This window comes from Lonchura striata, chromosome 11 (assembly GCF_050655825.1).
Source record: "Lonchura striata isolate lonStrDom1 chromosome 11, ASM5065582v1, whole genome shotgun sequence".
Classification (NCBI taxonomy): Eukaryota; Metazoa; Chordata; class Aves; order Passeriformes; family Estrildidae; genus Lonchura; species Lonchura striata.
Window position 1 is genome coordinate 5,863,731 of NC_140713.1, and position 24,656 is coordinate 5,888,386.

General features: G+C 41.3%; 2 protein-coding genes across 3 annotated transcripts; both read left to right on the forward strand.

The window, feature by feature from the left end:
* Positions 1-29: 29 nt before the first annotated feature.
* Positions 30-5,627, forward strand: PDCD2L (programmed cell death 2 like). The gene is made up of 7 exons (XM_085589420.1): positions 30-141; positions 231-394; positions 509-578; positions 1,595-1,980; positions 2,977-3,090; positions 4,831-4,979; positions 5,471-5,627. Exons 1-7 carry the CDS (start codon positions 31-33, stop codon positions 5,599-5,601), a joined length of 1,125 nt encoding a protein of 374 aa, XP_085445546.1. The 5' UTR covers position 30; the 3' UTR covers positions 5,602-5,627.
* A 1,337-nt stretch (positions 5,628-6,964) lies between these two features.
* UBA2 (ubiquitin like modifier activating enzyme 2) lies at positions 6,965-24,227 on the forward strand. Of its 2 annotated transcripts, XM_021536707.4 has the most exons (17): positions 6,965-7,133; positions 10,564-10,647; positions 10,917-10,987; positions 12,106-12,170; positions 12,557-12,657; positions 12,803-12,924; positions 13,588-13,655; positions 15,908-16,029; positions 16,799-16,898; positions 17,431-17,591; positions 18,504-18,597; positions 18,689-18,801; positions 19,251-19,406; positions 19,980-20,076; positions 20,640-20,745; positions 21,520-21,656; positions 22,913-24,227. In XM_021536707.4, exons 1-17 carry the CDS (start codon positions 6,990-6,992, stop codon positions 23,194-23,196), a joined length of 2,025 nt encoding a protein of 674 aa, XP_021392382.1. In that variant the 5' UTR covers positions 6,965-6,989; the 3' UTR covers positions 23,197-24,227. The 2 variants fall into 2 exon arrangements, with proteins under 2 accessions (XP_021392382.1, XP_085445548.1); XM_085589422.1 differs by lacking the exon at positions 10,917-10,987.
* The last annotated feature ends 429 nt before the right edge of the window (positions 24,228-24,656 follow it).

Genomic DNA, 24,656 nt, shown 5'->3' on the forward strand with positions numbered 1-24,656 from the left:
GGCTCGGGCGCGCACGCGCGCGGCGGAGCCATGGCGGGCGGGCCGCCCGTGCTGCTGGGGCTGCGCGACGCCGCCATGGCGGGGCCGGGCCCGGCCGGGCCGCTCCCGGCGTGGGCCACCAACAAGCTGGGCGGCACCGCGGTAGGGCCGGGGCGGGCCGGGGCTGGGTGGGCCCGGCAGGGGCGCGGGGCGGCCCCGGCCGGGCCTGAGCGGGGCTGTCGGTGTTGCAGGACTGGGCGCCGGCCGTGCGGGCGGGCCCGCCGCGGTGCGCGCGGTGCGGGCGGGCGCTGCTGCTGCTGGTGCAGGTGTACTGCCCGCTGGAGCGCGGCCCCGCGCACCGCGCCCTCCACGTGTTCGCCTGCGCCGCGCCGCGCTGCTGGGGAGCCGCCCGCAGGTGAGCGGGGCCGAGCGCTCGCCGCTGCTATTGCTGTTGTTGTTGTTGTTGTTGTTCCTGCCGCTGGCCAGCCGTCCCCTCACGCTGTGTTTCTCTTTGCCCGGCACATGGAAGCTGGAAGGTGCTGCGCTCCCACTACTCGCAGGCCCAGGATAAGCAAACCCGAGCTCTCGGCGTCCAACAGGTACAGCTCCGCTCTGCCTGCCCGGGCTGGGCCGGGAGTGAGGGAGGGATGCTCTGCCCCGGAGCCACAGCTGAGCAGGATGAGTTGCACACCCTGCATCTCCTTGTTTAAATAACCGTGACCTTCCTCCAGAAGCTGCACGTTTCCAGTCACGTTCTGTGGTTGTGTGGAGAAGTCGTGAGCACGGAGTTTTTGTCACAGCACTATACTGTTTACTATAAGACAGTTAAATAGTATGTAAGCTACTGTTTGTGATCTATGCCAGGCTGGTTTTAAAGGGGATATTGCATTCCAGCTGTATGGCCAAAACTGATACTTAATATTTTAGTTAGTTCAGCTGACTAAACTTTATTTGTCAACTTCAGGTGCATTGGGCTATACTGTTTAGGTTTGGATCTTTAACCTGTTTTCTTTGCCTTCTGTTTTTAATTAATCTCTTTAAATTTAACACAAGCTTTTTAATTAATGTGACTCAATAATTATTAATGTACTTGTGAGGAAAAACAACCTATTGGCTAAAGCAGGTTGGAAGAGTAGGGTGGCACCAAACAAGTGGAGGTGGGCAGGGAGGGTTTATTCAGTTGGTGCATTTGTAACGTGGAATCTTGGCCTGGTAAAATGATGGTGGTGTTATTTTTATTTCCTTGTGTGCTCTGCCGTTTGGATGCAGAATTGCCATTGGGTCCAGTAAGCTGCTTCAGCTGGAGCTGCCCCCGCAGCTGGAGGGGGTTGTGCCACAGCCAGGCCATGGCAGCAGGAGGCACAAGGGCCTCTCAAAGGGCTGATGAATTTTTGCCCAGATGTGAGGTGTTTTTACCATAACTGCTGGTGTGGGAAGTAAATGTGGGTGTGTTGGGAACTACCATGGTGAGGAGAGTAGGCGCAGTAACACTGAGCTTTAGGTTAAGGTCTGAGTTCTTCCATCTGTGAGAAGCTGAATTTGAAGTGTGTCATGTTGGCAGACCTTGGCAGTGTTTTCTCCCTGTTTTTTTTGTTTTTTTGTTTTTGATTCTCAGAAAAAAGAATTGAACTTTGCTGCAAAGGATTGGTGTGAAGATGCAGATGACTGGGGAGCATGTGATGGAGCACAGGCTCCTGCATGTGCTTCCCTTGAGCTGCTTGGCCTAAAGGAAGATGTGAGCAGCGAGGTGGAGTGTGCATCCCAGCTCCAGCAGCTCCACCTGTCAGAGCCTGCCCATGGTGCCCAGGACACCCATCCTGCAGCCAGTGAGGACATGGTGATGGCAGTGGCTGGCTCAGCTCCTGTGTTCCAGCCCTTCTACGTGAATGTGGTGGATGAGGAAGACTACATGGGTTTCCTTGATACAGATCATGCAGATAAGCTACTGAAGGAGTATCAGCAGAGAGAGGGTGTTGATTTGGAGCAGATGATGTCAGAAAGGTGAGAACAGGTCTGGATTTCATGGTGAAACTGGAGGAATTGTGTCGTTTCCTGTCTGCTGTTGCAGCATCTAAATGGGACACTCATTAAACCTGAATGATGTTGTCTGGAAGCTCCTTTAGGAACCCTTGGGGTGCTGTGCAGGAAGGACAGGACAGTGCACCCAGAGCTGTCAAATCTGGAGTTACTCAGAGATGGTTTTAGCTCAGCTATTTCTGAGGGACTGAGCAGTGTTCATGGGCTCCAGGTGGTGCAATGGATGGTTAATCTCTGAAACAAGATCTGTGTCAAATGGCATGACTTTATGTCATGGCATTTTACCCTTTTTTCTTTACAGGGCTAAAGCTTTCTTACAATTCAGTTGCATTTTTAAGAGTTTAATGTTTTAGATATTTTGGCTAGAGAACTGGGTGAGGGTAAGACACCTGAAGGTTTAGTAAAGGTTGCCTGAAAAACAGTTGTTGAGCGTGGTTACTGAAAATATTTTCTTAGTAAAATATTTAACTTAGGAAGTCAAAGTGAGGACTTTCAGCCACTTGTACTTGGATTGTGGACAGCATTGAATTTGTTTCTAGCTAAAGCTGCTGTCAGTTGCAGAATCTGCATAGAAGACTTGTCAGCAATGTTGATTTTGGTTGACCTTTATGAAATTGTAGAACTTTATGCTCAGTTCAAAATTGAAAAAGACAACATCATAATTATAAAAGCACAAAAATGTTAGAGAAGTTATTACGGTTTTTGATGGAATACAAGAGGCATCTGGTGGATTTGAGTCCCATGTGATAGCTGAAAACACTGTTGGTAACTGTAAGTCACCAGAAACCAAAGAACTAGAAGCAAAATGTTCACTTGCAATCTCTAACTGGAATTTTCTCTTAACTTGTATATCTTTTTCCAGTGTATTTAGTATAATTTGAGTTTACAATAACCATTATTTTAAACATTTATCCCATGTTTAAAACTTTACTGCACAGTTTGTTTCTTGTTTTCATACAGTTATGCAGGTGAAGATGGTAATGAAAAATATGAGAAGAGTGAAGTCAAAAACTGGGACTACACATTCCATAAATTCCTGAAAAGAGTATCTGTATGTCCTGAACAGATTCTAAGGTATGCTGATAATCTGGTTGTAACAGGGAGATACAAATCATTGGCAGGGATGGTTGGTACATCAAAACAAATTCTTTAATTGGAAATACGTCTTCGAAGCCTCACTGAAATCCAGGCAGAGGTTTCCAAGAGACAGAAGTGTAACACGGTGGTGTGCTGTTGTGATACATTTCCAAGCTATCTGCTCCTCTGAAATATTGCAATCTCTTTGGAATTTCTAATGTCTGTCCTGCAAGGAATTTCTTGTTTTAAAGCCCCAGGGCTGCAGCTCATTGTGGACTCCCCTCAACACCCAGCAGTCTTCACGCTGTTTTTCCTAGAGCAGAAGCAAGTGTAACCTCAGAGTAGCTGCTCTTCCTGAGAGAGGAGTTAATTCTGGATGGGAGTATAGCGAAGAGTAGATCATAAGTCATTCATAGTACCTGAAAATCCAGGTTTTCATGGATCACACCAACTGTTCCAGGGAGTCCAGTGCTGCCTGTGTGGTTGTCTCAGTGTAGTGACAGGGCTTTTGTTCACCAACTTTCAGGTACTAGGTGGAACTAACTGGGCCCTTTTTAATGAGGAGTTAAAAGTCTGAGTGGCTGCTTAGACAGAAAAGAAACATGAGAAACTTTAATTGTCAAAGATTATACAGGAGATTTTCTAATGCAGAGTGCAAGTAGCATTTTCAGACAGCTTTTCACTGGTTCTGTCACTTTGTATTGTAAATGCAGGCGAACCCAATGGGAAGAAATGATGATATCTGACTCAATTCAGAAGGCTGAATGATTTCTTTATTATAACTATGCTAAAATACATTAATATACTATATAAAAGGAGGATACTAAAACTACATACTACTTTCTCTGACTCTAACCCCAACACAACTCGTGACCCCCTCTGAGAGTCCAGCCCCAGGTGGGTTGAATTTGCCATCAGGCTCAAACAATCCTCACCAGAATCCAATCAAGCACTCACTCCAGGTAAACAATTCTCCAAACACATTCCACATAGGAAAAACAAGGAGCAGAAATAGAAATTGTTTTCTATTTCATTTCTCTCTGTGCACCTCTATGAAAAATCCTGAGAGTGGGAGAAATGTGTTTGCCACAACTTTGCAGTATTGTGCTCTTTGAATTTGCTGCTCCTCTGAAACATCAGCTTTGGTGCTCCCTGGGCTGTCCTCCCTAGCCTCCCTTTGCCCTCCCTGGGGTGTGCTCTTACACTCCCATTTCCCTTGCCTGCAGAGCACAGAATCTCCTGTTTGGCATTCAGTGGAAACCATCCTTGGTCTTTGTTTCGTGCTAGCTGTGAAGCTCTGATAGCTCTTACAAATTAACCATCACTTCTGAGCTACGACTACAGTGATTTTGAGACCAATTTGGTGCTAAATCTTGTTGAATTTTATCTTTTATTGCCACTGTTCAGGATTGCATTTTCTAGGAAAGTGTAGTTTACTTAATGAAATTATTCTAGTACAGCATATTTTGGAGGTGTCCATTCAAAGCATTTGTCTTCTCTAAATCCAGCTCTTTCCTTAAGATTTTCCAAGTGTTAACGTACCAAGTATTTCCCCCTCCATGTCTTTATTTTTTGGTTCATGACTCCTTTGAAGCTTCTGACTCACAACCATGTTTTTTACTTGAAGCAGGTTCAGAGATCTCAGCAACTCCTGAACACTGTTGCTGACACATAAGATTTCCTATCAAATTTAGATATTTTAAAAATGATCATTTTTTCCTTCATGTCTTCTCTCAGATACTCTTGGGGTGGCCAGCCTTTATTCATCACGTGTCCTCCAGCCAACCTGGACCAGGCTATTCCAGCCTGCAGTACCTGTGGAAGCAGCAGAGTGTTTGAGTTCCAGCTGATGCCCACACTGGTCAGCATGCTCCAGAGTGACTCAGGTGCTTGGCTTGGTTGAATCAATATTTCTAACAGTCTCCTTTTTGGGAAAATGCAATGAACTGCAATTTGAGTTGCTTTCAGCTACCAATGCGTGCTTAACCGCAATTCAAAGAATCTGCTGTCTCCATTACAGATTTCAGTGACCAAAGAGAGAACTCTTCTTCATGGAGACTCTCTGGTTACAGCTTTGAGTTGTTTACTACTGAACTTTGATTACTGCAGTAGGGATAATTCCATAGCTGTATTTGTCTTTATTGCCTCTTAAAGGAGGCCTTGAAAGATAATAAATGCTGTGAAATAAGATTGCAGACACTTAAAAATCCCTTTGAAAATTCTGATTTGGCTGCCTTTAAAATGTTTAACATTAGAAAATGATGCTTACATAGGAGACTGAATTAATCTGTGCAAAGACTGAAGTCTAGTCGTAAGCACTAGCCCGTGATTATGTCACTTTTCATACCCTTATGTACCTGTGTTGCTTTGTTTTTAGATCTGTCAGTGGAATTTGGAACTGCTATAGTTTACACGTGTGAGAGAAGCTGTTGGCCGACAAATCATCAAACTCCTCTTGAAGAATTTATTTTTGTACAAGAAGACCCAGATCAGAGATTATTTAAATAAATTGTATTTCTCTGCATAGATCAAAAGTCTGGGGTGTTTTGGTTTCTTTTACTAGAAGTGTATAATTACATAATAGAAATTTCCTCAGATGTGGTAAAAAATTAAATTTGATGTCATTGTGCTTATTTCCAAGAATAACTGATTGAAAGATATTAGCAAGCCTCTAGAATGTGGTGGCAAAATTTGCATACTTCAGTTACACATGGAAATCAAAATGTAGAGATTGTTTCACAGCTCTAGTTACTCTTGGCATTTGGGAAAGAAATAAAGGAGAAAACCTTTTCTGTGTACTATTAGTATCCATCAGCCACATAGATCCCAGTTTTTAGAAATTCTTAGCTGTGGAGAACTAAATGCCAGCCTGATTTTAAAAAGCAATTCTGGTTTGATTTGTCCATGGATTGAAAATCAGGAGGGGAGTGGCTGAAGGCCCTTCAGCCTTCCAACATGAAGCTTTTCTGTGTTTTTCCAGTGAAGGAAAGGTTCCATTTGTGTGGTAGAATGAGCTGTGGCAGTGCCATGGGTTTGTGTGGGGAGAATGCAGGGGTGAGTTAACCCTTGTGTTCTCACAGGTACAGAACTGGGGCGGGCTCAGCCACCTGCCTTGGTGCAGGGGGATTGTGCAGCTTTAGTTAAACCAATTTGCATTCTGTGCCTTCCCTGTTGGCTTAGGCTGAACTGCAGTATCTTCACTGATTGAGGAAAAGTAATTTGAGTTGCCTTAGAGCATTCTGTACAGGTTTAATGCTGCAACATAAATTAATGCACTAAAAGTATGGATTTAAAATAAGGGAGATGGGCAGGAGAGGAAATGACACATGAGTGATGGAATGCTGGCAAAACTGTGTTTTTAAGGAATTGTAGCTCACCATGTCAACTTCTGGAGGCAAGTTAGTTCACTTAGGTGAATTCATAAAAATAAATATAAAAAATAAAAATATATAATAAATATATTGAAATATATTTTAATATATTTATTAAATATATATACGGAGTTGGAGGGGACCCATCAGGATCTTCAAGTCTTGGCCTTGCTCAGGACACCCCACAAATACCAACGTGTGCTTGGGAGCATTGTCCAAATCCTACTTGAGCTCTCTTTATAATAATATACTTTTAAAATCTTAAACATATCAATAAATATGTATATTTGAACTATAAATGTGTTAAAAATCAGCCCAACCACTATGAATCTCCTGCGGCACCAGGAGCGCGGGCGCTCTCCGGCGGCAGCGGGGCTCGAACCCGCGGCTCTCCGGCCCCGCCCCGCCGCGGCGGGCCCGGGCAGCGCGCGGCCCTCCGGGGCGGCAGGGGGCGCTGCGCGCGCGGGCGGCGCGCTGCCGCGGCGGGCCCGTGAGGAGGCGCGCGGAGCCGCCGCCGTGTCCGTCATGGCGGCGGCGCTGTCGGGGCCGCTGCGCCCCGAGCTGGCCCAGGCCGTGTCCCAGGCGCGGGTCCTGGTGGTGGGGGCCGGCGGCATCGGCTGCGAGCTGCTCAAGAACCTGGTGCTCACCGGCTTCAGCAGCATTTACGTGGTGCGGGTCCATGGCGGGAAGGGGGCCGGGGCGCTCCGGGGCGGGCGGGGGGAGGCCGAGCGCGGGCGCCGCGCGGCGGGGCCGCGGTGCCGGCGGGGCCGCTCCGCCGCCGCGGCGGGTGCGCGGCTTCACAGCGCCCCGGCCGCCAAAGCCGCCGCGGGGCCGGGGCGCCACAAAGGGGCCGCGGCCTGCGCGCCATCGCCGCCCGCTCAGCCCCGCTCCCGCCGGGCGCGGAGCTCCTCCTTCCCGCCGGGTCCTGCCCGCCTGGCAGCGCCGTCCATCTCCGCCAGCCCGCGGCTGGAGCCCCGCATTGCCGCGCTGCGCCGTGCTCGCTGCCCGGCCATGGCTTGAAAGTCTTCGGTTTTGCCCAGTGCCGCCTTTGGCGGTGCCGGGGGTGGTGGCCGGTGGTGAATCACAGCGAGAAGCCCCCGGAGAGTTGAACTGGGCTTTCCCATCCCGGGCTGGGAACCTCTCGGTGCTGGCGCTTCCCGCGGGCTCCTGCTTTCACTTTTGCTTCCAGATATTAATCTGTGGATGCTACGGGAAGGGCAGATGTTAGAGGGTAGTAACGAAAAAGAGATGGAGAAAAATACTGTTGGTGGAACTATGATTGCCTGGTGTCCAGACCTTTATTGGCTTCCTATTGTTTAAGAAGAGCATATGGTTTTAAATCCAGCTAGAGCATAGGTCTGTTTCCTTCAGTACCTTTTTACTGGCGTGCCCAGGAGTCACATCGGAGAGTTTTGAGTGACAGGTTGTGAGGAGTTGGGGTTTGCCGCCAAGACTTGTTGAGCAGAGCAGCTCGTATCTAAAACCATACCAGCTTCTAGAAGAAAACATTTCGTTATTCTTACAGCTTGGGCTTTCCTATTGGAATGCTTTTTAAACTTGTAGAATGTGTTTAATTCCAATTTTTCCTTTTGGTTTGAGAGCTATCCAGTTGAACATTGCACCAGGGAAATAAATAACTGCAGAGAAATAAATAACTGCAGTGCATTTTCTGCACTGTTCCTCTCTTTTCCCTCGCTGCTCTGCTGTGTCAGTTATGTACTCCTGCAGTCCGTTTTAGCAGAGTTTAAGCTCCTGATTTTCCAGTTGGTCATTAGACATAAATCTCATCGGGGTGTGCTTGTTGTTTCCCTTGTTATAGTTTAGGGTTGGTATTGCCTTTCCAGGCTGACTTGGGGGAACTCCATTGATTTAAATACATGTTGGGTCTGTCTTCATATGACAGTGTTTTATGCAAGACATAATGTTTTGATAATATAGGGAACAGGTGGGTACAAGACAAGGTGAGAGCAAAAGAAGACTTGTTACACAAAGAGGGAATTTGCTGTTAATAGAGTAAATTGATTTTGTCAACATTTGTGATATTATTGAGTTTTCCTGGGTTATTAAATATTAACAAACTTGAACATCTGACAATACTTTTTATAAATAAGTTGTGATTTTTAAAAAATAATACTAAAATAAAATCAGTAGTTCTGAGTACTAGACAGCTAACTCATATGACTTTAGTGTTGAAAGGCATACCCTTGCCCGATGAATGAAGAACAGAATTATGTTTTTTCAGGATCCAAGTCTGAATTAAGAGCATGAGTAAATGTTGTTAAGTTATGATGCCTTTTCTTCCAGGTTACCAAAATGGGAACATTGTAGTTGTCTTATAAGTGAGCTGTTAAATAACCATCATTCTTAGGTAGACTGAAGTTTCTGTTGAGGTCTAGTGGTCTCAGGTTTTCTCTCTGGAGAACTCTCTTTGCTCCCTTTAATGCTGTAGTTCTTGTTCTCAGCAGGAGCTGATGTTGCTTGTCTTCCTCTCAAATTGAAATATTCAAAGCTTTCTAGGTAGTGAAGTTTTTAACAGAGTTTTGCACTTTATTGTTTTCCCTTGAAGTTCTTGGGCTTTCTGGCTTTGAACTGAGCAAGCTTTCCGTGTATCTTTTGAGGAAGCAACAGAGGTAGAAATGTGAATTATGCAAATACTATTCTTATTACAAGAGACAAGGCCATGTGTATTTACTGTGATACAGTGGTAGGAATATTTAACAACTCTATAATATATTTTCAAAATGTTGTATCTTTTGTTTGCTCCATATCCAAAGGTATTTTTATTAACTGTTTAAATAAAACTCTGTAGCTATTGCAGTTTTTAGTATGTTAAAACTTAGTCCTTCAATTGAAAATATTCCCTTCAGAAAAGAGGCAGATTAAATCCTGGGGTTTGGATCTTTCACACAGAGGATGTTCACTGAGTGTGTACCATGATTTTTTCATAATTCAGGTTTGATTAATAAAGTCAGAAGCATGTGACAACACCCTGAGTACATCACATTTAAACTTCACACTGCACAGGCAGTCTGAGAGTGCTCTCTGGGTAGCTGAAGGTGTTACTGTGCTGAGTATGTCAGAATTACCTGTGGGAATTTGGGAGAAATATCTCATATATCTCTGAAATAGCTCAGAAAAATTCTCACTCTCCTCCTTAAAATGTTAAAGACAGGAGAAGACTTCTGAGAAGAGTTGTTGATCAAAGAAAGAAATTGCACAAAAAGTAGTGATAACAAAGTTAGGAATAAATGTCAAAATTCTAGTTAAATCTTCTTAATCCTTGTGGGGGCTAAAGATACTGGAATTTAGGCTGTTCCTGTGTATATAATAATAAATAGAAACAGCTGTTAGGGGAATTGCAGTCATGGAATCCATTGTGCTCTGTGCTGTATGTTTTTAAACATTTTGATTGTGTGATTGGTTTTCTATTTTTATCAGCAGACTTCATAATTTGTTAATGTGCACTTAGGCAGTTAGTCCTGGGCAGTAAAAGGCAGTAAAAGCTTTTGCCCTGCAGTGTGTGTGTAAGATGGCTGTGCAGCTCTTGATTTACTGGTTCAGGTGCTTAAAGCTGTGCTCTGTAACGTGGAAGGACCAGTTGGTTTGGGGCAGCCTTTCCTGGGCCTGGGGGAAGCAGGAGCCAGGGCTCAAGGTGGGCGGTGCAGGGAGAGGCTGGCTGGACCTGCCTCGATGGATTTCTGCATTTTCCCACCTGAGCTTGTGCTGAGCTCCTCAGGAACTGCTGCTAAAATCTTCATCCTGTGCAAGCAAGAGCATTTCTATTGACTTTCTGCTCACTGCTGTGGGGGTGCATTTTCAGCAGGGGCTCTCTGCAGAAAGTTTGTTCTCATGTAGCCCTGCACTTTTGTCATGGTCCCCTGTCAGCAATCATTGATAACGTGTGGATTCCTGAAGAAAATTAGGTGACCACTTGTGCCTCTTCAGTTGCTGTAGGTCTGATGTGAGACCTGAAAGATCTGAGAAGGGGTCTGTAAAGTTTCTGCATTTTGGCCAGCTGTCTTTTCTTCAAAATGTGTTAATGGTTTTTGTTCCTTTTTTTTTCCTGTGAAAATGAAATGCCTCTCTTGTGTGTTTATAGATTGATTTGGATACTATTGATGTCAGCAATCTCAACAGACAGTTTCTGTTTCAGAAGAAACATGTTGGAAGACCAAAATCACAGGTGAGGAAAAAGTCAGAGCTCAAGCCTCATTGCTCAGTATTATTTTACGGATATTGCTAGAAACATGTCACATTTTATTTGCTGCTGGGAGGAGGTAAGTGTTGGTTGGCTGATCATGGCTATCCACAGCATTTCATTATTAAAGTATTTAAATCTCTTAAGGTAGTCAACTTATTCGATACACAGCTGGTATCAAGTCTGTCTTTTAGAAGGAAGGAAGAAATAATAAGTGTTTTTTTTGTTTTCTTTTTTTTTTGTTTTGTTTCTAGGTTGCCAAGGAAAGCGTGTTACAGTTTTGTCCAGAAGCTAATATTATAGCTTACCATGATAGCATCATGAAGTATGTTTGGTTTTAAGCTCTAATTCCATGTTTGATTTGCAAGTACTGTGTTATTTAAATGCTATAATGGTGTGCTTTAAGGTATTTTACAAAGCTTCCTCAGTAAGGAGAAGTAGCTGTAAATATGAACTACCACACACTTGAGTGGGAGTGTGGCTTTTGCATGGGTTTTAAGCTCTGGTAGTAAGCTGTAGTCATTTGTTTGTGTCTGTTTTTCATTTTATTGGCAACATTTGCCATATGACTTTCTACTCTGTAAGGACGTCCTGATGTCTTGAGCAATAATTAAATTAAGAGACACGTGACTCTTGAGTCTATGATTTAAAAAATTAAGTCTTTTGTGTGTGTGTAGATAAGTGTCATTTCTATACGCCCCAAGCTGTTGAAATTTAGTCTTTATGATCCTCAACCAATGAGTAGAATACAAGATTATGTAGGGTTCCATTAGCAGTTCCCCGTGTTTTAATTTATATTTGCCCCAGTTTTTAAAAAAATGAATATTCTGTACCATAGAGCTTTGAACTCTGATGTTGCTAGTAGCCAGTGAAACACTGACTCTCTGCATCCTCCTCCTGAAACTGTTAATCCTGTTTCCTCTTTTCCCTCTCTTCTTCTCCACCTTCTTCTAAGTCAGAAAAATGCAACATAAAGATAAGTGAAGTGTCAGGATTTAAGTCCCATGTGTTGGCTCCTCAGGGTATGGCCACACAGTCAAACCAATGGAGCTATCACAGCACAATGAATTATGCACAGTCTGATGAGCTGTGGTAATTACAGTGTGCATGTTTTAGCTACAGCTGATGGTTTTTAAGGTCAGTTACCACAGCTCAGCCAATTTACTCATTAGGTCAGAGCAGTTTAATCACTTTCCCTTGTCTGCCCGTTTCATTGGTCAAATTAGTACTAATTGCAGTAGCTTCCTTCCAGCAGCATAAAATTCATGCTTTCACCCAGCTTTAAAGTGGGCAGAAGACAAATGGGGCAGTTAAAGGGTAGCTAAATTGATAAGATGTGTCATTTATCACCCGAACATTGGTTGCATGTGTAGAGTTTCTGTTGTGCAGTAATAACCAACAGCTTGGATGTGCCATTTGAAATGTTGTTTTTGTTTTCCATAGCCCTGACTATAACGTAGAGTTCTTCCGCCAGTTTACGTTGGTTATGAATGCTCTGGATAACAGAGGTGAAGTTTCCACTCTGTTTTTATATTGCAGATATTGCTTGTTCCTTGCTGCAGTGTTGTTTGAATAACAAGTATCCTCCTAACCCATCTTGCAGTTGGACTAAGCCTCGTGTGCTTTGCTAGAAACTTGCAGGGGGGTTAGTGCTTCTGCAGGTGTTCTGAAAGGAAATGTGCACTGCTAATTGCTGCTTCATGGGTACTGTGGGTACTGTGGGTACGATGTAGCTTTAGTCAGCTGAGTTTGCTGTGTTTATTAACGTCCATGTATCTTGTGAGAATGGGAAACTGGGCTTAAGTGCATAGGATGCTAGTTAGAATTTGGAGAAGGAGAATTTCTTGTTTCTTAACTATTCAAATTTTTTCTTTAAAACCCTCTTGATTTGCAGCTGCCCGTAACCATGTGAACAGGATGTGTCTGGCTGCTGATATTCCTCTTATAGAGAGTGGAACTGCAGGCTACCTTGGACAAGTAACTGTTATCAAAAAGGTTAGGTGGTGTGTTACTCTTGTCATTGGCTATTTTAAACAACAGGGAGTGGGTGTTTGGAGATAGAGTTACAGTTCATCTGTTAATAGCCCAAATGATCAGTAGCCTTCTCAGAGTGACAAGTAAATGCTTCATTTTTCACCAGGGAGTGACAGAATGTTATGAATGTCAGCCTAAACCAACTCAGAAAACTTTCCCAGGCTGCACAATCCGAAATACGCCCTCGGAGCCTATCCATTGCATTGTGTGGGCCAAGTATTTGTTCAAGTAAGTGATTTCTTTAAAGAAACGGGTACTATGGTTCATTCTTTTGGTTTCTAAACATGCAGAGAAAGAAATAAAATTGACACACTTAAAAAATTTATTATTATGGATTTTAAATTAATTTTAAATTGATTTAGATGGATTATGGTGAAAACCTCCAGTTCCTTGACCTGGGTTCTGGGGTGGTTATAAAAATGGAAGGTTCAGTAGTATTTAGGCCCTGCTCTAATAGCACAAAAAATCCGGCAGAGTAGTTTGGCACAGCAGTGTAGGTTGAGGTTGCTTTATTCTTCATCATTGTATGAAATAAACACATATTTCAGTTTAATACATGTTTTAACAAGTTTGTTGGAATCATGGCTAATCCCAGAGGTTCTAAAAAGGCATTTAGTACTGCAGTGTAAATATTAGGCTGAATATTGGGTGAGCTACTGAGTGAGTTATACAGAAAACTGTGTTGCTGAATTAATTTTTGTATTGGGCATTTTATGTTGTCCACGTTAAGTCCACGTGTGATGAATCCCAGCGTTTTAAAAAGCAATGTATGAAGTGGCAGTCTCTCTGAAAGCAAGAATCATAAAATGAATATATAACCATTAGAAAATATATGTGTCTTTAACCACATATGCTGAAATTCTAATAATGTTGTTCTTAATTGTTATATAGCCAGTTGTTTGGAGAAGAAGATGCTGATCAAGAAGTCTCACCTGACAGAGCTGATCCTGAAGCTGCCTGTGAGTGTGATATAAGCCGGTGGCTTACCCCTATTACTGAAATGTTCTGTTTCGGGGATTACAACTCCTTTCTGTACATTTCGTAAGGTTAGAGAGTTCCGTTCAATTTTCTTTAAAGAAGATTCTGCTTCTGGCCTCTGGGAGGCTTTTATTTTGAACAGAGTACTGAGTGATATTTGTAGTCACTCTGCATTCCACTCCTAGCTGAGGGTTTGCAAGGAGCTTCAGAAATTGTGTGTGAGCTCTTTTAGCCTGCAACACTTCAGCATTAATCTACATAGGCAATATGTCCATTTTGAGTTTTATTTTTATAGTTATTCAGTATTTTTTGTAAGGACAGTAATGGTAGTTACTATGAGGTGAGTGAGCATCATTGTTGGTTGCTTCTTTTGGATCCTTTGAGAGATGATTGGACTTGGGAGGGGGAGCTTAGAGGATCCTTCGACTCTTCAGATTCTTTCAACATCAGATAGTGATCACTGGACAGGTTGTTCCTACAGGAAGTGCAGAATGAAATGGGTGAGTCTTAAAGAGTGGCAATAAAGTCACTTCGAACAATGGCTGCTGGTAGTTGACAGGTAGCAAATGCAATGCTACTTACTTAAGTAACTACAGCAGGGCAGTTACAGGAGTGCTGAGCTGGTGTCTGCAGTGACAGACTGCCCACGGTCAGGGTGCTGTGGTCACATGGGGGTGGCAATGTCTGGCACCCATCTGGCAGCTCAGTACTGCACAGCCCTCGCTCACTGCCCCGCCCAGAGCAGGGAGAACCACACAAAAAGGGAGCCTCACAGCCTGGGATAAGAACAGCTAATAATGGAAACACATATGTAATACTATTGATCATAACTGGAATAAAGAGAGGGGGAATAAAACTCCAGACAAACAAGTGACACAGTTGCTGACTGCCCAATGGCCAGTGGATGCTCAGCCAGTCCCCAGGCAGAGATCAGCCCCTCCCAGCCAACTCCCCCAGTTTATGTGCTGAGTAGGATGTTCTGAGGTCTGGAATATCCCTGTGACCAGTTCAGGTCAGCTGTCCTGGCTCTGCTCCCTCCCAGCTCCTTGTGCTCCTGCTCACTGGCAGAGCATGGGAAACTGAAAAGTCCTTAACTTGGAGTATTGGCAGCAGCTGAAACATCAGTGTGTTACCAACATTGTTCTCATACAGAATCCAAAACACAGCACCAGGCCACCTATTAGAAAGAAAAGGAATTCTCTCCCAGCCCAAACCAGGACATCCAGGGAAGAGTTAATGCAGCATTTATAAGGGAAGTCATGCCCAGCATGGGTCTGTGGAAGGAATCAGCAAGCCTGTGCAGAGTGTGTCTGGTTTAGGCTGTTTTGAATGTCCAGGGGACAGATCCAAAAACTGTTGAGTGGTACCTGAGGGGCATAAGCAGCCAAGGGGACAAAAAAGGCTGAAGATCCTGAAGTGGATAAACTACTTGAATGATAAAGATAAATGGTGATTAGAGGAGTCTCAGAACAGTACACATCTCCTGTTCAGCACAGATGATTAGGCAAAGTTACTCAGTAAAAAAGATGAGGAATAACTGCAAAAAGTAGTAGAAAGCTTCACAGAACAGAATGACTGGGCAATGATAGATGAGGCAGGTTAATATGAAATAATGCAAATGATGCATTGGTGAAAGGGCGGAAACATTCCAAATTTACGCATAAAGTGATGCTCTCTGAGTTGATTTTACTCAGTTAGTTGAGAAATAGATTGTTCTGTAAAAACACCAACCTGATTATTAGAAATCTTGATAGCAATTTTTGGATGTGACTGAGAAAGAAGAAAATTATTAGCATCTTTATAGAGAATTTTTTTTGTTTAAAAAGAACCAGAGCTAGGAAACCGATTTTTTTTGTTGTTATTGATTGTTTTGAAATCCCAACCAAACTAAGACTCTTTAGCCCGAAAAGAGACTGCTAAAAGGGAGTGGTAAGACATTTCTGAAGTAGCAACATTATGTGGAGAAAATCAGTGGAAAACAATTGTTCATTTTTTCTGCTAGTAAAGGAGTTGGGTGATACCAAGTTAAATCTGTGAGTTGCATTTTCAGAAGCAAAGAGGAACAAGCACACTGTGCCTAATTCAGCTTTTGTTGAGTGCAGTAAAGCCATGTTATGCTCCATGCATAATTTTGGTAATTGACTCTAGGGGTAATATTTGGATGGGATTCTTTTTTTTTTTTTTTTTTTTTTTTTTTTAAAATTTTAAATATTGGTTACCACTTTGTTAATAGGGGAGCCAGCAGAAGCAGAAGCCAGAGCACTAGCATCCAATGAAGATGGTGAGATTAAACGTGTTTCAACTAAGGAGTGGGCTAAATCCACTGGCTATGATCCAGTTAAACTTTTTACTAAGGTATCTTCTTTACCCCGAATAAATGTTATTATTTGAAATGTATGAGGTGCTGCAAAGTTAAATCAAACCTGAGCTTTGACATGTAATGCTAGCCATCAATTTTGTGTTGTGACATCCACCAGTTTTGCTGTTGTGTTGGTCTCTTGCAACATTTGCTTGTTTTAAGGATTCCCTCTGCATCTGTAGAGATGGCTGCAGCAGCCTGGCCACTCTGTGCAGACAAAATTCCGTTGCGATTACTTTTAATGGGAAAGGGGCTGTTTGACCCCTGGAATTGCACTGGGCATAATCAGAACCAATCTGAGGATCTAAAAGCTGTCAGTCATCTGTGCATTATCAGGCTCTGGCATAAGAAAAAACAGATTTAGGAGTTTTTGTTCTAAATAGTTACTGAAAGTGGATAAATAGAGGAAATGAGCTTGAATGTAATGTTTATAGGTGGTAATAACTTTTCTTTGGAAATTCATTGGCATGTTCATTCACCTGTCTCAGAGGTCATACAAAGAACTGTAGGGGTGGCTTCAGTAGACAGGTAAACCACTGTTAGAGCTTGATTTTTCACTTTACTCCTCCCCAGATTAATCAGAGCTATATCTGCTCTATGCAATGAATGTTAGAGAGTAGGGAATAAGATTGTAGAATCTGTTTTTATGTAGTTGAAAACATTGTCAATGAGAAAATCAAAACCTCATCAATGTAATGCTGATTTTTTCAGTGTCTTTTATTCCCCCCCCTTTAATTTAGTGGGGTTTTTTTCCATATTTCCTAGCTTTTCAAAGATGACATTAGATATCTGCTGACAATGGATAAGCTGTGGAGGAAAAGAAAGCCCCCAGTGCCACTGGACTGGGCTGAGGTACAAAAGCAAGGTAATTGTCCCTCCTCCTACTGTACATTTGTAATTAATACATGCTGTTTATTAATGCATCTCTGTGCATTTTTTTATTGCCACAGTTGAGATCTGATAATCAACATATTAATTCTTTATCCTTCCTGAAGATTTCAAATTTTTCTCTATATAGACAACACTTTCTCTAAGACTGTTTTGCAGTTGTTGTTTTAGATGCTCAGTATTGGCTGTAGAAAATACACGTTTAACAAAATTATGTCAGTTTATTCTAGGACACCTTACTGTAAGCACTTATAAGATCTATCTCTGAAAGTTTTTTGATTGAAAATTTATGTTCACTCTAATTTGTGCATGTTTATAATATCATAGCTATAGTTGCAGTTTTAAAAGCAGATTTGTTATAAAATGTTTGGGCTACTGTAGTTGGTTAAGAATATCGTTCTTCAATTTAGAAAATACTGAATTCTGCTGAAATTGGAAAGTTATTCAAGAGAACTTCTGTGGACCTTACAAATATTCCTGATCTTATTTTTTTTTCTTTTTCCCCAAAGAGCAAAACATTCCTGACCAGCAGAATGAAAGCTCTGCAGTGCTGAAAGATCAGCAGGTTCTCAATGTCAGGAGCTATGCAGACCTGTTTTCAAAGAGTGTTAAAACCCTGAGTCTTCACCTGGCTGAGAAGGCTGATGGAGAAGCACTTATATGGGATAAGGTTAGTTTGCCATTTATAAACTCTACACATGTAATACAATTATTAGTTGGGCTCATTCACATTCCTTCCAAAATGATACTTCTTAGAACAAAACTATCTGTCACCTTATGGAAACAGTTTCCATATGTAAACAAATATATTCTTTAAACCACTATTGTGTAACTCACTGAGGGTAAGGATTACCTGCTGTGATATGAATAACTTAATTCACCGAATTCTCCAGCTGATAAAAGCACAAACTCACAAGTATTTGTCGTGTTTTGACTTTTGAAAATATTTAAATAATGCAACTTCATTTTTCCCTTTTTTTCTGTCTCCAAAACATGCTCTTAGCCAGGTGTCAGTAGCTGGGGTTTTACTGAGGTTATGAGCAATCAGCTGGTGATGGGTGTGCAGTACAAGTTCTGTTGAAGAAAACAGGAATTTTTTATTTTATCCCCACACACAGTATCACTTCCAGTCAGTTGTCATTTGGTATAAGAAAAAGTATTCTGTAAATGGGGGGATGGAGGTTAAATAATGAGATATTACTACGACCAATAGTGCAAATACTTCTCTCTGAAACAACCAGTGTTTGAAACTGATTGAGATTTAAATTTCAATGTTGAAAATGTTTGAAACATTGTAAGACTTAGGATTTAAACATCTTTATAACTTACAAGGCATTTTATTAGTATAGATAGACTAATTTGCTACTAAAACACATGTTTAGAAACTGTAGTTAGTATTTAAAGTGCTACTGCTCTGAGTACATCATCTGAAAGAGGAAGCATATTGACTTTGAAATGGAATTTGGTACAGATTTTTTTTTTTTTTAATTCTGTTTTTTAAGGTTTTAGGAACCATGTATTGCAAACTCTTTCCAATGAGTAATCTGATTTTTAAATGCTTTTTGTATTAACTTATTTTTAGGATGACCCTTCTGCCATGGATTTCGTTACTGCTGCTGCAAACCTCAGGATGCATGTTTTTGGAATGAATATGAAGAGCAGATTTGATATCAAGTGTAAGGATAAAATGTAGCACTGTTTTATTTAAATTTCAATCTTCTTGTTTTCATCTGCTGTTAAAAATCTGCATACTGGTTTGTTTTGCAGCAATGGCAGGAAATATTATCCCAGCTATAGCTACTACCAATGCAGTGATTGCTGGACTGATAGTGCTGGAGGGTTTGAAGATATTATCGGGGAAAATAGATCAGTGTAGAACGGTAAGTGGATATAAAATACTTTTGCTGTCTTGCTATTTATTATGTGTTCAAAAGTTATATTTAACATTTTTTCACTGTTGTGTAGTTTTACTGTCCCTCAGTTTTTACTTCAGTAGATTCTGAACATGCTGGGAACTTTCAGTCACAATGAAAAGAGAAGTGCAGGTCTTAAGGATCAATAAATTCCTGTGAGTTAATAAAAATTTGCTGCTGGATGTGAGAGAGAGCCAGGCTGCCATCCCTTGCAGTGTGGTTGTTTGGTGTTAGAGCTTTTGGCAGGAGCTGCTCAGTCAGCACGGGCTGCACTGGTCGTGTGAGACTCCTGCTCAGCAGAGAGGATTAGGAAACAGGACAGCCTGTCAGACCAGGACAAGAAATCTGCAGGAAAACAGGCTTTAGACATGCTGGTAACTACAGAATAACCTGATTTCCTCTTGTCTGTCTTCAAGATTTTTCTGAACAAGCAGCCAAATCCCAGGAAGAAGCTATTGGTTCCTTGTGCTTTGGATCCACCAAATCCCAATTGTTATGTATGTGCAAGTAAGCCAGAAGTGACTGTGAAACTTAACACACACAAAGTTACTGTGTTGACACTCCAGGATAAGGTAAATCTTGAGCTACATGTACAGCTTTCATTTTGAATCTAATATTGCAAATTATTAAAATTAGGTATTTGCTGTAGTATATTATACAATATATACAGTATATTTTGACCTAGAATCTCCTGTTTATATTTACTCTACATTTCTCTCAGCTACAAGAGGAGCTGATTAGCCAATATGCTTCTTGCTCATGTGTGTTGTATGTCTTGTGAAAGAATGTTTGCATTTTATAAATTTTGGTGGGTTTAAAGCCTCTTCATATCTAAGAGCAAAAAACCAAAATTTGCATTTAAGTTGAAAGTTCAGTAGCTACATTACAGTTGTGGTCAAAATTTATTTGTAATTCTGTCATTTTATGAAGTATTCTAAAAATGTTTCTAGCTTATATGAATCTGTAAGTATTAGACCTCAAAAATATAATAATTTTGTTTATGGAAGTGAACAAAAAAGTATAGGCTTTCAGTAGATGCCTGAAAATGAGCCAGAATAATAAAATCAACATAATTCAGGGTTCTTTTTTTAATAAATCTTTTTAAGTCAGAGATTGAATATATTTTAATATATTTGTATTTTCAGATACTGAAAGAAAAATTTGCTATGGTAGCACCAGATGTACAAATAGAGGATGGAAAGGGAACTATCCTGATCTCTTCAGAAGAAGGTGAAACAGAAGGTATGTGTGCTCCTGAGGGTTTGGGATAAGAGTACACAAACCCTTGGAAGAGACTCTACAGAGTAGGTGTATAGCAGATGTGGCAGTGCTCACCCTGTGGACTAGTATTTGAAGAGGACTGGGTGTGCAAGTGTTTTGAGTGGCGTGAGGATAGCCAGGGGTATTGTGTGCAAGCTGCATGTGCAGCTCAGCTTTCCTGCACAAAGCACTGCTCAGCTGCTGTCAGGATTCCTTTCAGGAATAGATGCTGCCTGCAAGCCCCCTGCATATGCTGGCTTGTAGACAGTGCTCTGTTCATGATGCCAGAAAGCATCTCCAAAATGTTCCCAAACACAGTAATTGTGAAGTGCTTGAACGTGATGGCATGAGGAGTAAATAAATCAAACATCATAAGTCGCTTTAACTCCTAATAGGCTTAAATACCAGCTTTTAATTTATATATAGCTAATATGTATTAATCTTATGTTCCTACATAAAAGTTCTGGAGTACTCCATATCTATTCAGATGTAAAGATCTTTCTATAAATAGCTTTATACACTGCAGGTTTTTACTGTTTTTGTAGCAAATAACCACAGGAAATTATCAGACTTTGGAATTCGAAACGGCACTCAACTACAAGCAGATGATTTCCTCCAGGACTATACTCTGTTAATCAATGTGCTTCATAGGTAAGTATTCTCAAATGAAGATGTTTTGTGTATATACATAGAGTGGTTCCACAGGGAATTTTTCACTCACAATTTAAATACCTGAATGAAGTTCAAAGATTAAGCTGCTGAGGGGAAATACAGAGGCAAAAGAGGAATGGTTATTTTTTTATTAAATTAAGGGTTTTTCTTTTGTGTCTTTTTTGTTGTAATCTTGTTTTGATGGGGTTTTGTTTTTTACAACAATAAGTGAAAGAGGTTTATTTCAGTAATTTGTTGTTACACAATGTAAGAATACATTGCAAAAACAAATTAATGTTTGGGGCAATGAACAAGCAAGAAATTGGCATTTTAAAAAACCCCTAAAATTTAGAAAGGCCAAAAAAACCAAGCCTGCTAGGATAATAGATCCTCTGCTTGACTACCTGTGTTCAGAAGTCCCTCTGAACTTGTTGGGGTGTGTATTTAACCCTGGGTAAGTAATAGACATACATAGAAACTCACACTGCATGTTCAGTGCAAGCAGGGCTGTGCTCTAAGGAAGAAAGGTAAGCTCAGGCAATGGTTTTTCTGGTTCCTAAGCATTTGGAGTTCATAGCACTGGCTGGAATAGAGTTTAGGAATAGACAAGGCATAAATTATAAAAGAAGACTGAACAGGACTTTCCTCTTTTTCAGTATGTTTTCTCATTTTGTCACAGTTGCAGGGTGCTCTAATACTTGAATGGGGATTTTTGTGTAAAAGACAGGATTTTATTTTCTGGCTGTTTAAAAGAGCATGTGTATTTTTCTGCAGTGAAGACCTAGAAAAAGATGTAGAATTTGAAGTTGTTGGTGATACCCCTGAAAGAATTGGCCCTAAACCATCAGAACCAACATCCAGGAACATTAGCAATGGTAGTGATGATGGAGCACAACCATCAACATCAACAGGTAATCAGCAGTAATCAATATTAAACAGAACAGTCTTTCTCTCATGCAGTCCTGTTAAAGTGGTCTTCAGCTGGGTGATATAACTTGGCCAATACACAGTAAAAGGCATTTAAGTTGCCTCTGTATGTAACTAATACTAAATAGAAAAATGCATATTTACAATTTTTACAAAGAGCACAAAAAGCACAGAAGTTTATAGTACATACACTTTAAAACTGTTATTTACCTGGTGTTCCTTTGCCTGTAAGATATGTGCACAGATTTGAGACACAAAGTATGTAGTCCCTTCCCTCCTGTTTGAGGGAAAACTAAATTTTAAGAGTATTGCTAAAATTTCCTCTGAATTGTATTAAAAATTGCATAATTTCACATAATAAGTTTTTACAGTGAATTTGAGTTTAAAACCAAACAAAATCCACTAGATGTCTTGAAAGTTCACATTTGGTTCTCTGCTTTGTCATACTATCTATCCATTGTTATCCTTTAGCTCTGTAAGTCTCCTCACCCTTCCCCTTCTCCCTCTCTTTGAGACTTCTCTCTCCTGGAATGTGGCCTCTCCTGGAGTTCTGCTGAGTGCAGTAGGGAAAGAAAAGGCTGCTCTAGAGCTTGGTGTGTGCAAAACTTCTTTTCCCAACAACTGCTGCAAACAGCAGCAATTCTTCTGCTTTGTACATGCATAAAAAAGTCCTGCTAACTAACGCATTTTGCATATTTTTGGCTTATTGCAGTATTTTCCACACCTGTAGTGAAGAAGCAATACCAGTGTGAAAACCATATTTTATAGTAATTTCAGGGACATTTAAGATACTCTTGTGTGGCTGTGGCAGTCTGGTCAGAGAGAGAGAAAGCTAGATAAGCTTCCCCATTAATTGGTCTGAGGGAGCTGGAGAGAAAGAATTGTAAATCCGCAGGTGTTTTTCAACAAGCTGTTTTCCCATAAGGATGTTTACCAAAAGGGTGGTTTCTTAATTAACCAATGATGATTTGATTAAAGGACCAATCAGGTCCACCTATAGTGAGCTAGAATATAAAAAGGAATGAGTTCCTAATAAAATTATTATTAAGCTTCTGAGAATGCATGGAGTGTGCATACACTCATTTATCCATGTCATCTCTGACTCAATGGTGACACTCTTGCAGTTGCATGGCAAAGAACGTGGATAAAGAATGCTCCAATTTTTATGTAGGGAAACTGGTTTGAGAGTAGAATGGATCCATTGCAGGATCCATTTCAGTCCCAAACACCTCTTTTGCAGCTCCAGAGCAGGAAGACGTGGTGATTGTTGACTCTGAGGACGAAGGTACTTCCAGCAACGCTGAGGATGTGGAGAGCAGGAGCCGCAAGAGGAAGCTGGAGAAGGGCTGTGAGTGCGTGGGGGCCAAGAGATCGCGCGCCGAGCAGGAGCAGGACGACCTCATGATCGTGGAGTCTGAGGATGAGGGGGCTGCCAGCAGCCTCGGGGAGGAGGAGAGCAGGAGCCACAAGAGGAAACTTGAAGAGAAAGGCTGCGAGTGCATCGGGGCGAAGAGCGTGTGCTAAGAGCAAGATGAAGAGCATTTGGGGGAGCCGCCAAAGGCCCCTTGACAACGTGATTTACATAAGGTCATACTGTAACAGCAAACTGTGGTGGGATGTGAAAAATGTCCAGAACTAGACTAACTCTAAGGCCTTGGTTGAAAGTGGATATCAAATCGCTGGCTTAAATAATTTTTGTCTGTTTCTCTTGATGATAAATCTCTTGTATCAATAGACTCAGAAAGTTTTCTCCGTATTCCATATATTAAATGTAGTGGAAACATAGTCTATGAATACCTACAGATAAGTATTTACCTAAACAGTTGTGAAAACAGCATGGTATTTTTGTGTAAATACCATTTAGGTATCATCCAACAGGACAAAAAAATCCTACTTTTGCTTAGTGAAAGGGCCCACATTTTGGGCAACTACATTTTTTATTTTTCAGTCATTACCTTTGAAGTTTCCCAGCAGTGGCCTGCCTGCATATTTGCTTATCCCTTTCTGAGGCCATGTTGCAAGTGTGGCTGCTCCACCTCCAGCATTCACAAAATCACAGATGCTTGAAGAATAACATTTTTTGCCTAGTCCTAAACATTTTTCACACCCTGAACAAGCAAAAAAGAAAATCCAACAAAGCAAATGAGTGCCACATTCTAACAGTGTTCTGAAACATCAGCTGGCACTATGTACATTACTGTAAAACTGTTAATTTACTCCAGTTTTTCAGCTCGTACTGCCTGATATGTCAATGTAAGAAGCAAATTTTTGTGTATTGTTACAGTTTCAGGTTATTTATATTTGATGTTTTGTAAACTCAAGATACTACTACTATACTGTACATCTGATGGACCAAATAAATAACATCTGAAATACTTGCTATATTTGCTTGCACAGTCCAGAATTATGCTGACTTACGGGATTTTACAATGTATAGCCTTCAAAAATTACTGTATTATTTCCATTTTTCTAAACATAACCTAGTAGTACAGAACTTAAGCTTCACTTGTTTGAGGTGAAAGGGGAATTTTTTTAATAAAACTTTTGTGAATGTTTTTTTTTCTTGGACAATCAGTTATTGTGCGATTCAGCTGCAGCAGTTGCACCACCACACACACTTTCACCACCTCATGCCTTCAGAAGGAAGAAAGCTCTGAGTTTTACATATCACACTTTGTGTGTGAGACAAAAGTGTAATGTTTAGAATCAGTGTCTTAAATCCTACTGTAGTTGTGTTGGCAACTCTCAAAACTGTCACTGTTGGTTTTCAGAATGCATTAATTGGCCATTTCTATCGCTATACCAAAATAATCTACTTTTGTGCCAAGGACCCAAAACTGCTCCCAGTCATAGGTGAGTGTGCAGTGAGCCTTACAGAGCACAGCAGTTGAGCAGCATGATGTAGTCTGTTACAGTTTGCAGACTGACTAAGTTGTAAAGCAAATGTGAATTTTACAGGAGACTGTTAACAAAACAAAGTCCAG